The 16722-nt window shown below is 26.5% G+C and overlaps 1 protein-coding gene across 1 annotated transcript; it reads right to left on the reverse strand.

The window, feature by feature from the left end:
- Positions 1-8855: 8855 nt before the first annotated feature.
- On the reverse strand, positions 8856-15063 carry LOC127288001 (complement factor H-related protein 5-like). Its single transcript, XM_051315179.1, has 5 exons — positions 14917-15063; positions 14687-14851; positions 11346-11558; positions 10990-11226; positions 8856-10914 (listed from the first exon to the last, which is right to left on the reverse strand). Exons 1-5 carry the CDS (start codon positions 14990-14992, stop codon positions 10901-10903), a joined length of 705 nt encoding a protein of 234 aa, XP_051171136.1. The 5' UTR covers positions 14993-15063; the 3' UTR covers positions 8856-10900.
- Between the last annotated feature and the right edge of the window lie 1659 nt (positions 15064-16722).

Raw genomic sequence — 16722 nt, forward strand, 5'->3', positions numbered from 1 at the left:
TAATTTTCTACTTAGTATCTTAGATGGATAATTAAAACAGTGAAATCCACACATGAGATCCCACATTTATATATAAATTTTACAAAATAATTGTACAACGAAAAACATTGTTTCTGTAGAATCAAAAAAACTATTTTGTTGTCTCTACAGTTGGAACTCAGTATTGCTATGTATATGAAAGAAAGAATTTCCAGTTTCATAAAAATTCTAATTATTAAGACAGCAAAAAAGTGACAAAATATCATCGGCTTGACGAAAAAACATATATCATTGCATAATAGCCTCGAAAAAAACTGTTTCAAAAATTCATTGAAAATCAACCGGAATGTGTCAGGTGAAATTTGGAAAACATTTTACATTTTAGAATTATTATTTGTCTTTTTTTATTTTAGGTTGCCAGTATTAAAAAACTTACGTTACAAATTTTTACAAAAATAGTTTATTGTGCTTGTAAATGTTAATTAAAATTATATTTTTTCTTACTATTATTTTTCTTTAAAGAAACAAGACTATTATAAACAATTACATTAATATTTGATAAATTATTTTTGTAAAATTTATAAGGTAATTATTTTTAATACTGGCAACGTAAAATAAAAAAAGCCATAAATATAATTCTGAATTGTATATGCCTTCTAAATCTTATCTGAAATGTTTTGATTTTCAACGGAATTTTGAAATAAAATATTTTTTTCAATGCTATTATAAAGTGATATGTTATTTCGCCGAACCAACGACTTTTTTGTTACTTATTTGCGCATGCACGGATTCTAAATGCTACACCCGATAGTAGGTCCTAGCAGGTCCTAAGGAAGTTTTAATTAAGATATAGTTCTTTGCGCAAGCGCATATTATATTCAGCAGTAGTTAGCAGGTTTTGAAAAGGTCTTAATTAAGACCTCCTTAGAAAATAATATAACTGCCTAAAAGTGACATAAGTAGCATCTATGAGATCTTAAGTCGATCCTATAACGCAATGTAAATAAGACCTTCTATAACGTAAGTTTTAGCAGGCTCTAAGTCGACTTTAAATATTATATATAGCTTATTTCACTATACTTATTATATATACTTGTTTTGGGAATAAATGTCCAAAATGTAGTCCTGATGTTAATATTTACAGTATGCAACGAACCCGGATTTAGTGCGATCAAAAAACTTAATTAAAAATTTGGTATTAGTCCCCGCAACCTTGAATTTATGAAACTGACAGTTGACAGTTAATTTTTGTAGTTATATAGCCACTACCCATCAGGCGAGAAAAACTATGACTGACAATATTGATTGAGGCTTATGATTTTAAATTGAACACCAAGCCTGCGGATAACCTAGAGACTATGGAATCAGAGCTTTAATACCATCGTCTGCCAATATTGGTTCAAAATTGCATATCAATCCTCATAGCAATCACATTTCGTGCCTGGTACACTTGTCATTAGCTTGGGGTCACCAATCTTGAATAAAGATTGAAGTTTCAAGTTCACAATTAACTTAAAAGTCCTTGGCGGACTGTAAACTATGAATGTGCAACGAACTAGTCGCACATTCGTTGTGAGTGGACATAGTGTGGAAAATGAATGAAAACTACTGCTACTACTGAAACATAAACTAATCAATAATTGATTTTTACATTTTTTGTGTTAAATTTAATTGCAATTATTAAATTATTAATAAATAAAGTGAACGTTGTTTGTCAGTGAGTTTAACAGTGTCAGACTTTTGATTATTTTTAACATTGAAGAAATGTTTAAACTAAATAACAACTGTAAGAAAATATTTTAGAAATTATGCGCGTTATTTTAAATTGAAAGCCGAATTTCTAGTACTTTTCTGATTAGTAATGCCTATTATCGCAATATGACATAATTATTGGATTCATCTCGAAGACCTCATTAAAAGCCGCTTGACTCTTATTGGCCAATTGGGAAAAAGTTGATAGTCTTGAATTCCTCGAAGACAGGTTCAAGTACATATTTCCTCCTTAACGTGAAAAGTTATTGCTCTTCTTCAATCGTAATTATTGACTTTTCAGATCAATTAGTTATAAATTTAAAAAAAATAATATCAAGAATATTAATTTCAAATCACAAATGGAAAATTAGTCTTTATATTCAAGAAATATTTAAAAATTTTAAAAATGGTTCCAAATAGTTGATAAATACAGAAATATTTATTTGAGCATTACTGAATGATTTTAATATATCTATATAGGAAATAACCAAGCTATAAACATATCAAAAGTTTCTCTGTTAAAAATTTTGGTTCTGTAAAAGTAAATATTTAAAAATATTATATTTTCGATAAATAAATTGAATTAGCAAATTTTTATCATGGCAAACTATCTTACTACAAATTATCCAATTTAGCTATGTATATACAAATTGGTTGAGCATATAAAAAATTTTCTTTTTAATCAATATAAAAGAGTAAAATAAAGATTTCCACTAATTTCATATCTAAAAATGTATAACGTGTTTTCACAATGGCAGTTATACGCCATACAAACGTGCAATACTATAGTAGGGTATACTCTATACACGCCTTGACAGCTCTTCCACAACCCCCTTACGCAAACCCGACGTCTCCATGGTTACAACATTGAAACTCTCCGAAGGGATGACAAAATGGAGAGGCGCAATGCTTTCCCTGACAAAAGGAAAGTAAAATTGAATAGTCACGAGCCACTATGTACATATACAATCTCAAAAAAGGGGAAAAAAATATTTTAATCCTCTTTATGATTGTAACTTGAAAATCATTAGTTTGAGTACTAAATTAGAATTTAGTTCATGTTATTTTTTTAATGTTTTATTACACTGATACCAAAAAATTTATTTACTCTGATTTTCAAATAAATCAAAATCCTTTGTAATATGCCTTAAGAAAATCTTATATTTTACTGTTTCAACATGTTTTTGCAATTTCAACCCTAAAAAAATAGTTATTTTGCAATTTGAAGCAATTTTTTTCCAATTTTTGAACTCTTCTTTTAAAAGGTTACTCAAAACAATTTTTTTTTAAATCTAAAATTTTTTCCGAATTCTTTTTTATTAATATTTTTTTTTAACAAAAGGTGCTAAGAATGCTACTAATACACTGAGAAAAATGTTTAGTATCATCTACCAAAGTTTGGTTCTCTCTACCAAATTTTTTATTTAATATACATAGATGCAACTAGGCCGTTTGGTTGTCAGAACTAAATTTTTTTGATGAATCGTTTTGTTCGGTCTATCAATTTTTTTGTTTTGCACAACTAAATTATTTTTTTTAAGCAATTAAAAAATTTTGTTAAATGAAATTTTTTTTTTGTTTTCTCAACCAACTTATTTTTTGGTTCACCCTTTTTGCTTTATATAATCTACCTATGCCTATACTTAAATTAATTTCTATCGCGGAAAAAACCTTACACTGCTGGGGCTCGAACCCTCAGACTATGCAACGCAAGTCGAGAACGCTGACCACTACTCTACGAATCCTACTAACAATTTGAGATTAAATCATTTTCACAATGTATAAAGGCTGAAAAAAAACTTTCGTTCTTTTAACATAAGTTTTATATATTTATTCTCACTACACAAACTTTTTTTTTAAAAAATGTCTGAAAAACATACACAGAAAATAGTTGGTGTCATTTTTGTTGCGGTTAATTTTGTCTAATGCTAAAAACCCATAAGATTTAATCTTAATTAGAGTTAGAATTTGTTGCAGGTTATTTTAACACCAAATTCTGGGTTAAAATAACACTTTGTTTTTTCCTGTGAAAAACTTTAACAGTGAAACTTCACGACGCGAACGTTTGGTTAATGTTGACATCCCGTGAATTGGAAGCGATGCCATATTTACGAGAACAGCGCGTGCGCAATTCAGCATGCCAGCGATTTAGTACTGAGAACCAAACTATTTAGTTCGTAAACATGAAAGCTTTAAATATATTTTTTGGTAGAGCCATAACTAATAACTTCCCGATTGATTGCCACTTTCTATTCTGTTGTGACAAACGTATTTTAGTAACGCCAACTAAAAATGCTCAACTAAATTATTTTCTTATTATTACAAAATTATTTTTCTCAGTGTAATTTAAGTAATAATTTAAATTTAAAAAGATTTGCTCCATTAAGTCCGGCTTTTTTTCTAATCTCAAAAGACATGTTACATTTTATGTAGCACACAAATATTTTAAAAATTGGTTGAATTCACTTAAAACGCGTTCTTGTGGATTTTTGGGTCCCTGATTACGAATATGAAGTCAAATTTTCAAAATTCAAAATGGCGGATTTAATATGGCAAACGAATTTTAAATTTTTTTTAATTTTCACGTAACTTGGTAATACGGGTTTTCGGGGTCGCTGATTACAAATCTGAAGTCAGTTTTTAAAAATTAAAAAAAAATTCCGCCATATTGGGTCCATCATTTTGAATTTCCAAAATCTGACTTCAAATTTGTAATCAGCGATCCCAAAAACTCTTAAGGAACAATTTTTAGTGTATATCCAACAAATTTCTAAAAAATTACATGTTTTTTGAAGTTAGAAAAAATCCTAACCTAAAATGGAGGAAATCAGCACGAAAACTTGGAACAAACTTGCAAGATTGCAGTGCAAACATGTAGCAAGTTTGATAGAAGCAACAAAATGTCTTCTTACGTCAAGTTTGCAAAACTTATAATACGGTGCGCAGTTGTAAACAGAAGCTCCTACGGCTGCGCAATAAATTTTTTAACCTCCAAAGCAGGGTGTCTTTTATGTTTATTTAGTAACAAATTGTTTCAAAAAATTTTTTTTTTAGTATTACACAAGCTTGCAGCAAGCTTTTTGCAAGTTTGCTGTAAGTCTGCTTAACTACCTTGACGCAAGAGGACATTTTGTGGCTTGCTTACCCCAAACTTGCTACATGTTTGCACTGCAATCTTGTACGACAAACTTCCTGTGAGTTTGCTGCAAGTTTCCGTACTGATTGGGTAGGGTACTTATTGAATGGATTGACAAACAATTTTTGCTAGCTCTAACTTTAGAATATGAAAAAGAATTAGAAATTCTTTTTTAAAATGATATTATATATTTAACGCAGAAAAATCGTGAAATAAAATGGTGAGTTTTTTTTGGGGGTATAATCTAATCCTGGATGAAATGAATAGAAAATGGTAATGGCGTGAGAGATAAATAAAGAGGCGCAGTGGAAGAGAAGGAGCAATCGGATATGGTGGAAGTGGAAGACTGCTGCCTGGCATGAGTTAGCATGACATGGCGTAGACATATCTCTCGGATTACGTCCTAACAAGCTCTACGACGTTCATTTGTCTTATCCGCTGTCGCTAATACGACGGCAACTGCTAAAATGATTAATTCACCGTGAGGATGCTCCATCCGAATGAACACTCTCTACCACATCCGCTTTTGAAACGCTTCTGCTGCTTGTGATTAAATACACGTCGCCGTGCAAACATAATTAAAGACTTGTCATATCTTAAAAGCAAAATCTCAGTTACCTTATTATATGTAATACATGCAATAATCTTATTTTTTCATAGTATCTATATCATCTTTTTAGCTATAGACATATTAGACATCAATGAAAGTCTAAATAAATGTAACAAATGTTTTATTTTTGGAAACGACTGCCATTTTTTAAAGAAATAAATATAAAATACCTCAATATTTGTATAGTTTCAGAAATCAAAATATTAAGAATTAAATAAATCATTATCTTCTATTATATTAAGTTAACAAATTTCCAAAAGAGACACCGACACCGTGACCTCGACACCGTCCTTGAAAAATCTATTTTCACTTATTTTCAAATAAATCAAAATACTTTGCCATACGCTTTTAGAAAATCTTACATACTTTTTTTTGTAGCATGTTTTTTCAATTTTTACCCGAAAAAGGGTTATTTTGCATTTTCATCCCAAAAAAGGGTTATTTTGCAATTTTATACGAATTTTTGGAAATACACCTTTAAAATTACTCTATTTTTAAAAAGCTACTTATAAACAATTTTTTACCAATTTTCTATGGTTTTTTTTTATTTATTGTTGTTTTTTAAATTTTTAGTTAGGAACCTATAATATTATTGTGCCTAATTTTAAGTGTCATTGCAATCAATTGTTTTTAACTTAATAATTTTAACATTTCTTATTTTAAAACGAAACATCTTCTATTATATTAAGTTAACAAATTTCCAAAAGCGAAACCGACACCGTGAACTCGACACCGTCCTTGGAAAATCTATTTTCACTTATTTTCAAATAAATCAAAATACTTTGCCATACGCTTTTAGAAAATCTTACATACTTTTTTTTGTAGCATGTTTTTTCAATTTTTACCCGAAAAAGGGTTATTTTGCATTTTCATCCCAAAAAAGGGTTATTTTGCAATTTTATACGAATTTTTGGAAATACACCTTTAAAATTACTCTATTTTTAAAAAGCTACTTATAAACAATTTTTTACCAATTTTCTATGGTTTTTTTTTATTTATTGTTGTTTTTTAAATTTTTAGTTAGGAACCTATAATATTATTGTGCCTAATTTTAAGTGTCATTGCAATCAATTGTTTTTAACTTAATAATTTTAACATTTCTTATTTTAAAACGAAACATCTTCTATTATATTAAGTTAACAAATTTCCAAAAGCGAAACCGACACCGTGAACTCGACACCGTCCTTGGAAAATCTATTTTCACTTATTTTCAAATAAATCAAAATACTTTGCCATACGCTTTTAGAAAATCTTACATACTTTTTTTTGTAGCATGTTTTTTCAATTTTTACCCGAAAAAGGGTTATTTTGCATTTTCATCCCAAAAAAGGGTTATTTTGCAATTTTATACGAATTTTTGGAAATACACCTTTAAAATTACTCTATTTTTAAAAAGCTACTTATAAACAATTTTTTACCAATTTTCTATGGTTTTTTTTTATTTATTGTTGTTTTTTAAATTTTTAGTTAGGAACCTATAATATTATTGTGCCTAATTTTAAGTGTCATTGCAATCAATTGTTTTTAACTTAATAATTTTAACATTTCTTATTTTAAAACGAAACATCTTCTATTATATTAAGTTAACAAATTTCCAAAAGCGAAACCGACACCGTGAACTCGACACCGTCCTTGGAAAATCTATTTTCACTTATTTTCAAATAAATCAAAATACTTTGCCATACGCTTTTAGAAAATCTTACATACTTTTTTTTGTAGCATGTTTTTTCAATTTTTACCCGAAAAAGGGTTATTTTGCATTTTCATCCCAAAAAAGGGTTATTTTGCAATTTTATACGAATTTTTGGAAATACACCTTTAAAATTACTCTATTTTTAAAAAGCTACTTATAAACAATTTTTTACCAATTTTCTATGGTTTTTTTTTATTTATTGTTGTTTTTTAAATTTTTAGTTAGGAACCTATAATATTATTGTGCCTAATTTTAAGTGTCATTGCAATCAATTGTTTTTAACTTAATAATTTTAACATTTCTTATTTTAAAACGAAACATCTTCTATTATATTAAGTTAACAAATTTCCAAAAGCGAAACCGACACCGTGAACTCGACACCGTCCTTGGAAAATCTATTTTCACTTATTTTCAAATAAATCAAAATACTTTGCCATACGCTTTTAGAAAATCTTACATACTTTTTTTTGTAGCATGTTTTTTCAATTTTTACCCGAAAAAGGGTTATTTTGCATTTTCATCCCAAAAAAGGGTTATTTTGCAATTTTATACGAATTTTTGGAAATACACCTTTAAAATTACTCTATTTTTAAAAAGCTACTTATAAACAATTTTTTACCAATTTTCTATGGTTTTTTTTTATTTATTGTTGTTTTTTAAATTTTTAGTTAGGAACCTATAATATTATTGTGCCTAATTTTAAGTGTCATTGCAATCAATTGTTTTTAACTTAATAATTTTAACATTTCTTATTTTAAAACGAAACATCTTCTATTATATTAAGTTAACAAATTTCCAAAAGCGAAACCGACACCGTGAACTCGACACCGTCCTTGGAAAATCTATTTTCACTTATTTTCAAATAAATCAAAATACTTTGCCATACGCTTTTAGAAAATCTTACATACTTTTTTTTGTAGCATGTTTTTTCAATTTTAACCTTAAAAAGGGTTATTTTGCAATTTTATGCAATTTTTTAGATATATACCTATTTAAAATCTCTTCATAAAGGTTTACTCTGGATAATAAAAATAAATACCGATATTTTAAAAGGTTTTTCGATTTATTATGAACATTTTTCTCAAAAATTTGCAAAATCTCCATGTGTTTGTGGGGAAATTTACAGCAATATAATATAAGATAAAAAAAATATATTATAATATAATATAATTAATATTGTTGTTATAATTATAATTAATTAAAACATTTAATATTTAACAATTGTCATTTCATCCTTCAATGATACTGATCAAAATTAAGATAAATTTTATACAATATTAATAATATATTAATTTAAAACATAAATTATATATATAATATACATAAACTACAATAAGTAAACAACAATAAGTACAACTATAACCGAGCGAGCGTTATTTAAAAAATTTTGTTTTTCAAAAAAACTCAAAATATGTAAAAAAAAATTTTTTTTTTTTAATTCGAAATATTTTTTTTCTAATTCTATACATAAAAATAGGCATTTTTTATCTTGAAAATTTTTTTCTAAAGCTAACCGTTCTCGACTTATTACTAATTACAAAAAGTGCTGATTTTCAAAAAAATCAAAATATGTCAAAAAAAAAAAAAATTTTTTTTTTATGTCTAAATATTTTTTTTCTAATTCTATACATAAAAAGGCACATTTTTCTTCTTAACAATTTTTTTCAAAAATCAATCGTTCTTGAGTTATGACTAGTTGAAAAAAAGTGCAGTTTTTTTAAACAATTATCCATATCTTTGTTACAAATTATCGTATTAAAGTTTACAAGGAATCATTTTAAAGGTGATAAAATTAGCTTTCAAATGGCTTATCAACGATTAAAATGTGATGACTGGTTTAAAAACTGCAGCGATTTTAAAATTACAAAAAAAACCGGAAATTTTGGATTTTTATTTTGAGCAATTAAACAATAAAAAAAATTTTTTTTTAATGTCTGTTTTAGATATCATAAAAGTAGAAGATATAAGCTTTCAAAAAAGTCCTCACTCATTATTATATCTTTATTAGCAACCGAAATATAAAACTTTTCGCCAAGCGTAAAATTCTCAAAGGTGGGCAAAATCTGCTGAGCGGCACTGTACATACATTTTTGCATCGATATAAAAAATTCCACATTCATTCATCAGTATTTCTCTCTAAATTTTTTCCTATTTGACGATCCTTCACAAAACGCATCATCAATGATATTTGACTCATTTTATTTCAATGATATTAATACTGATTTAAATGCAAAAATTTTACAAAGTTCACTAGATTCACAATTATATTGTTCTTTTTATACTCCCCACACAGCAGATTATATTTCCTAAACATTTCATGAATAGTTCATTGAAAGATTTGATGTTGATGAAAACAGGAAAATTTCCGCCTATAAGAAATATTGCCGTACAATTTTGCTGAAATATTACACTTTAAGACTCCTGCAATATTACACATGAAGACTTTGCAATATTCAGGAAATATTTCAAAGAAAGTTAGAAACTTTTTTAAAATATGAAATCAATCATTATTTTCTAACATGTTTTACACCTTAGAATCCTATAGAAAATTAAAAACTAGTGCGCAGCTGTACAGGCCATAGAAACTGAGATCTACCAGTGCGCATCATTTAAGTTGGAATTTTTCTATAATATTTTAATGAAATATTTCAGCAAAATTACACGGCAATATTTCTTATAGGCGGACATTTCCCTAATTTCAGAAATATTTCAAGGACTTCGCATTGGAATATTTCAAAATTTCAATGAAATATTTTAGAAATATATCATTTGTGCTGTGTGGGTCAATTTTTGTCATATTAATATTTTGGGTAAAAATATATATTACCTGTGAATAATTATACTAGAATTTTTTTATTTTATCAATTATAGTATTTTTCATTTACAAATAACACAGCCCCACAAAAAAAAAGTGTCATGTACTTTTGACCGGAATACCCTATCCCTATGTATTTTGACGCGCTGAACACGAATCCGAAGTCCGTTTTGCTCCATCACGTCAAGATTTTTTTCTAACCTCAAAAAACATGTCGGATTTTGAGAGATAGGCGATTTTAAAAAAAATTAATTTATTTACTTCAAACTTGGTATCTAGGGGTTTTTTGGGTCGCTGATTACGAATCTGACGTCAGATTTTAAAAAAAAACAAAAAAATACGTGTCAAATTGTTTTCAAAGAACTACAAAACTGACAAGTTTCAGAAAAAACGGCGTACGGCACTTCCCTAGTGTTACTTGTCAGCAACATAGAAAACCTGTAGATACCAAATTTCATAAAAATCTGACAATTTTTTAAAAATACTTTCTTAATATTTAATCAGACATATCGAATTTCGGAAATCTGACATCAGATTCGTAATCAGCGACCCAAAAAACCCCTAGATACCAAGTTTGAAGTAAATCTTAAAATTTTTAAAAATTTGTCCACCATATTGGATCCGCCATTTTGGATTTTGAAAATCTAACTTCAGATTCGTAATCAGCAACACAAAAAACCTCCAGATACCAAGTTTGAAGTTAATACATCAATTTTTTAAAAAATTGCCTACTTCTCAAAATCCGACATGTTTTTTGAGGTTAGAAAAAAATACAAAAAAAGTACATGACACTTTTTTTTGTGGGGCTGTGTAATGATCTAAAAATTTGTTTAAATAAAAACATTGAGAAAAAATATAAGAAACACTGCCGGGTAAGAGGGCGCTGTGAAATTTTTGTACGAAAGACTGAAAGGACTAAGGCTTTAAATCTGAAAAGAAAATATAGATGTGTGAGTAAAAAGAGGTAGAAATAAAGAATTTGTTTTGAAGAATATTACACATACTACGTATTAATTGAGATTCAGTGGTAGTTTTATAATTTCCAACTTTTAATTTACATTCAGGAAGGAATCTGTTCATCCATATTCCATCAATGCAGGTGGCTAATCTTGTTCTTATTAATTGGTAATTTTCATTGCAATTATATGTCAAACGTACTTCACCGTATTTTCCTACTGTTGTCTTTTGTACATATCCATTTTCAAGAGTGTAATACAAAGAATTATTTAAGCAATTAGGATCTGAAAACATAATTAGTTCAGTACCAATTTAAGGATTGATTTATATAATATTTGAAAGCTAATTAACGCAATAACAAATTTTTGTAAAACTACATTATAAATCTTATTTTTATATATACCTATTTCTGTTGTGTAGTTATTCCTAAATTTACATACAGGAGAAGGATTTGACCATTTGCCATCAGTACATGTTGAAATCACATTTCCTATCATTTTGTAATTGTCATTGCACTGATATTCTATGACACGTTCATGGTCCGATAGAGAATAAATAAATTTGAATTTTCCATTTTCAATCTTTATATGTTTAGTAGAATTTAAGCATTCTTTATCTGAAAATATTATACAATTATATCGAAAATAAGATAACAAAATTTTCTTTTTCGATAGACAACTCTCTATTCGATAGATACACTGAAAAAAAATTTATTTGGATCAAATAAAAAGTATTTCATCCAAATACATCATTTACTTGTCTATTATCCAATAAATATGTATTTGAACCAAATACAAATTTACTAAACCTAAGTATTTTATTTTATCGTATCAAATAAATAGTTATTTGAATCAAATACAAAGTATTTAAATCAAATAAATGGAATATTCAAAGCAAATAAATAATTATTTAAATCAATTATGAAAATTATACCATTCAAATAAATGTTTACTAGACATAAGTATTTTATTTTATCGTCTCAAATAAATAGTTATTTGAATCAAATACAAAATATTCAAATCAAATAAATGGAATATTCAAAGCTAATAAATAATTATTTGAATCAATTATGAAAATTATTTCATTCAATACTGCATGTTTTTTGATTCAAATAAATATTTATTTGCATTAATAAAATATTTTTCTTGAAACAACTAAAAATTTTCTTGAATCAAATATTCGGTTGTCATAAGTAATTGTTTTAATTGAAACAAAAACCTCTTTAATTGCGGCAAAAGACCTAACTCAGAAAAGTGCTTAACATCATTTAGTTAAAATTAAGATATTAAATTATATTTTTCAATTAAATGCAATTTATAAAATATAATTAATTATATGCTTCATGATTATTATCATGAATCATCCCAGGTGAATTTTCAAAAAAAGTGTAAATATATTTTTATTAAAAACGTGTTTTTCGTTGTTCTGAATCATTGTAAACATTAATTTTTTGTTAATGAAAAAATATTTGACTTTTGGACTTATAATATTAAATAATATATATATATGTATATATTACTATATATATATACTATTGATACTATTCATTTATATATATATATAAATGAATAGTATCAAATAACTCATTATTCTTATTACACTTAAATATTTAATTGATCAAAATATTTTATTTTCCTTTAATAAAATAGTGTGTTAACATTGAATAAAGCATTATTTATATTAAATAATTTAATTAATTAGAATTAATAAATTTATTGCATCAAATACTTTTTATTTGTTTCAATGAAATGAAATATTTGAGTGAAATAAATAAATTAATTGTTTCAAGTAAATCATTATTATCGTATCAAATAAATATTTAATTGATTGAAATATTTTTTTATTTGTCTTGATAAAATAGTGTATTAGGATTAAATAACGAATTATTTGTATTAAATAATTCAGTTTATTTGAATTAATTACATAAATTTATTGTGTCAAATACTTTTTATTTGTATCAAATAAACGAAATATTTGAGTGAAATAAATGAATGAATAGTTTCAAGTAATTCATTATTTGTATTAAATTAATTCATTTATTCAATTCAATTAATTATTTAATTGAACCAAATACGATTTATTTGGTTCAAATAAATGCGATTCAAATAATTCAAGTTATTTGAATCAAATACATATTTTTTTGATCCAAATAAAAAGTATTTGAACCAATTAAATATTTTTCAAATAATTTGAAGTATTTGAATCAAATAAATTTTTTTTTCAGTGTATACTCTACTTAATTCAAAAATAATTAATTATTAGTTAAATTAAATGTTAAAATAACTAAAATTTCTGGAAACTAATTCAATTAGTAAAATTTGACTATAATTTAGATTTAAAAAGTGCATCAAAATTTTAACATTCACTGAGAAATACTATAAAAGACATGAAAATTTCAAATTGAAAAGGAAATTCTCTTTTCAAAGATCATTTATTATATATGTGACGCGATCTGAAGAAAAGGACCTTAGAAGCAAAAAATTATAGGTTACGTTTAGAAATTTTAATGTGAAAATACACAAAGACGTTCAACTCGTAATGCAAACTAATGATATTTAGGTCTTCATTGCATCCAAAATATTCAATAAAAACTGATTTCAGTTTTACAAAAACAAAAATAAACTTTTAGTTCAAGTAAAACTATTGTAAACATAACCAATAATTACTTTGCTTCTAAGGTCCCTTTCTTCAGATCGCGTCACATATATATATATATATATATATATTATTTATGTATTTTGATGCGCTGATTACGAAAATCATAGTGACAATACCCGAAAATTAGATCTTTATGGTGAAAACCATAAAAAATCCTAAAATTTATGGTTTTTTTCGTTTATTGGAAAAAAATTTGCAAAATTTTTAAAAAGTGCATAAGATATAAAAAATGTATTTTAATAAGATTTAATTAACTTTTGTCTAAAATTTTTTTTTAATTTTGCATATTTTACCCAATAAACAAAAAAAAACAATGAATTTTAAGGCTTTTTATGGTTTTCACCATAAAATCAAATTTTCGGGTATTGTCACTATGATTTTTGTAATCAGCCCATCAGAATATATAAAAGTATGTAGTATAAAAAAACCAAACATTTTTTTAAAAAATTCAAAATTTAAAAATTATTTTAAATCCCGAAAATATTGTAAAATTTGTTTGCCCACGATAGGACTATGCTTAAAATTTTCGTAAAAGTAAGTAGTTATTTTGAATAAATTTTGAAAAAAATTGATCAGTACCTCAATTGAGAAAAATGACTTTTTATCTTTAAAACTTAAAAATTTGATAGTACCTAATATCATTTGAAAAAAATTTTCGATTTTTTTTTTGAAAAATACGTTTAAAAACACACATATTAAAAAAAAACTTTAAAATTGATGCATTTTTAAGGAAGTTATGAGCACTCAAAAATTAAAAGTCATGAAAATTCTCCAACTTTCAAAATTCCATAACTCGAAAACGGCTTGCTAAAAAAATTTGAAAAAATTCATGGAAACTATTCTCAATTAGTACTAAAAGAAAAAAAAATTTCAAAAAAATCGGAGATGCAATTGCAGATGGACTTCGAATTTGGCGTGGAATACATCATATATATATTGAAAAGAAATATTATTCATTAACCTGACTCGTGTGGTGCGAAAGTGTTACACCAAGTATGTGATTGGGTATGACATACCCAAGCGTGAAACTGCCTCTAAATGTTTTTAAATTTCTACATTTAATAATAAAATTAATGAAAGACTTACGAACACATTTGTCTTGAACGGTCCGTTGCCATTTTCTATTAACACAGATCAAATCTTCATTTCCTTCGAGAAAATAATTTTCATTACATTTTATTGTCGCCAAATTGTTTGCATCATTTATTGTAACTTGTGCATTTCTATAGTGTAATGGTCTACATTTTAAATCTAAAACAAAATTAAGTACATATAAAAAACAGTAGTTTAAAAAAAATTATCAAGCTCATACATACCAAAAGAGTCAACAAAAAATTGTTGATTTGAAATAAAAAATACGATATTCATTAAATTAATGATACCCAAAAACATTTCTTCTTTTTATTTCGATATCTCAAAATATATGTAAACAGTATGAATCTACTTTTCTGTTATGTTCTTTTAAACTTATAGTGTATTAAAAAAGAGATACATTTTTTATGAATTCACTCGATATGTATATATATATATATATATGTTTTTTTTTAAATATTTTACAATATCATATACCAAATATTGATAATGCATATATATGTATGATAATATATGTTATACGTCATTTATTGATTTTATTTTATTAACTAAATTCTTATCTTATATTTTATTGGCCAATAGTCGTAATAAACCAAACGATTCACCTGAGTAATTATTTCTTTCATGGTGTTTACTCGTGATTTTTAATAAAATGTATAAATTTAAAAAAAATATAATAAAATTTATGAAAGATTAGTTTCCAAGTTGTTTCTGAAATTTTTTTTAAATTATTGTTTCAAATAAATTATCATAATGAAATTTTTAAAAAATAATTTTTTTAGTTGATATAGTTCTTTTTTTTAAATCAATAGATAATTTTCAAAAATTTTTAACAATAAGAAAACAATTTGTTATTTTGTCAAACGAGAGGGAATTTACTAGTTAAAAATGTGTACAGTGGACTACCGGTATTACCTAGTATTACACGTTATATTACTAAGTATTATTATATTTCGTGATGAAAAATTCAATGAAAATAATATAGTATTTTAATTTGATTGATGAAAGTTTGAAGCACACAAATATATGCACAAAACTCACAGACAAATTCCAGATAGCATGTAAGCTTGCAGCAATCTTGCGGTAAGCTTGCCGCGCAATATTGCCAACCTTGCACGGCAAACTTTCCGCAAGCTTTAAATGTCCCACCTGAACCAAGCTTGCATGGTAAGCTTACCGAAAGATTCTAGTGTAAAATTACTGCACGATTGAAGTCTAAGGATACTGCACTATACAATCTTTCGGTAAGCTTACCATGCAAGCTTGGGTCAGGTGGGACATTTGAAGCTTGCCGTAAGGTTGCTGCAAACTTACGTGCTATCTGAGATAATATACTTTCAAGAGAGGAATTTAAATTTGAACATTTTTTGTAAATGTAAAATTTATTTTTTGCAAAAGGTTTATAATAAAAGTTTAATGTCAATCACTGCAATCGTAACGTCTAAACAAGACATTTAAAAATCCTTTCAAAAACATATGTTTCATGTCTCTGTTTTGCGCATCATCGCTTCAAAAATGCACTACAATATTAGAAAACACTTTTTTCTTCACCATAAAATACAAATTCCTTCATCTCAGTTTCAGGGGAGCAGGCCACATTCAGTAGTATCGCGACATATCAATATGTCAGACATCGCAGTCAGACAGATAAATTTATTGTACACATTTACGGAAAGTACCTTCGTGCGTCGTGTCAATGCGACCAACATCTACACGGAAAACATTAATTCAGTATATTTTACAAAATTATGACGGAGTAGCGGATACAGCTCTTTACGAAACTGAGTTTTGTAAAATGTCACGAAATATATTCAGTTATAAACAACGAAATTTCTGTATTTTATCCGAAAATATCCATCACTCAGTTTCGTAAACCCACATAGCACGACTTCTTGCTGTGAGGTTACTGTAAGAATATCTGTAGGGTTTGTAAGGTTACCGTGTAAGCCTGCAGTAAACTTGAGGTCATCTTAAAACTTCCGCCTTACAGTAAGCTTACATGGTAAGGTTGTTGTAAGCTTTCCGTAAGG

The sequence above is a fragment of the Leptopilina boulardi genome, unplaced genomic scaffold (assembly GCF_019393585.1).
Source record: "Leptopilina boulardi isolate dan_hultmark-lab unplaced genomic scaffold, ZJU_Lbou_2.1 LbouV2_38, whole genome shotgun sequence".
Lineage (NCBI taxonomy): Eukaryota > Metazoa > Arthropoda > Insecta > Hymenoptera > Figitidae > Leptopilina > Leptopilina boulardi.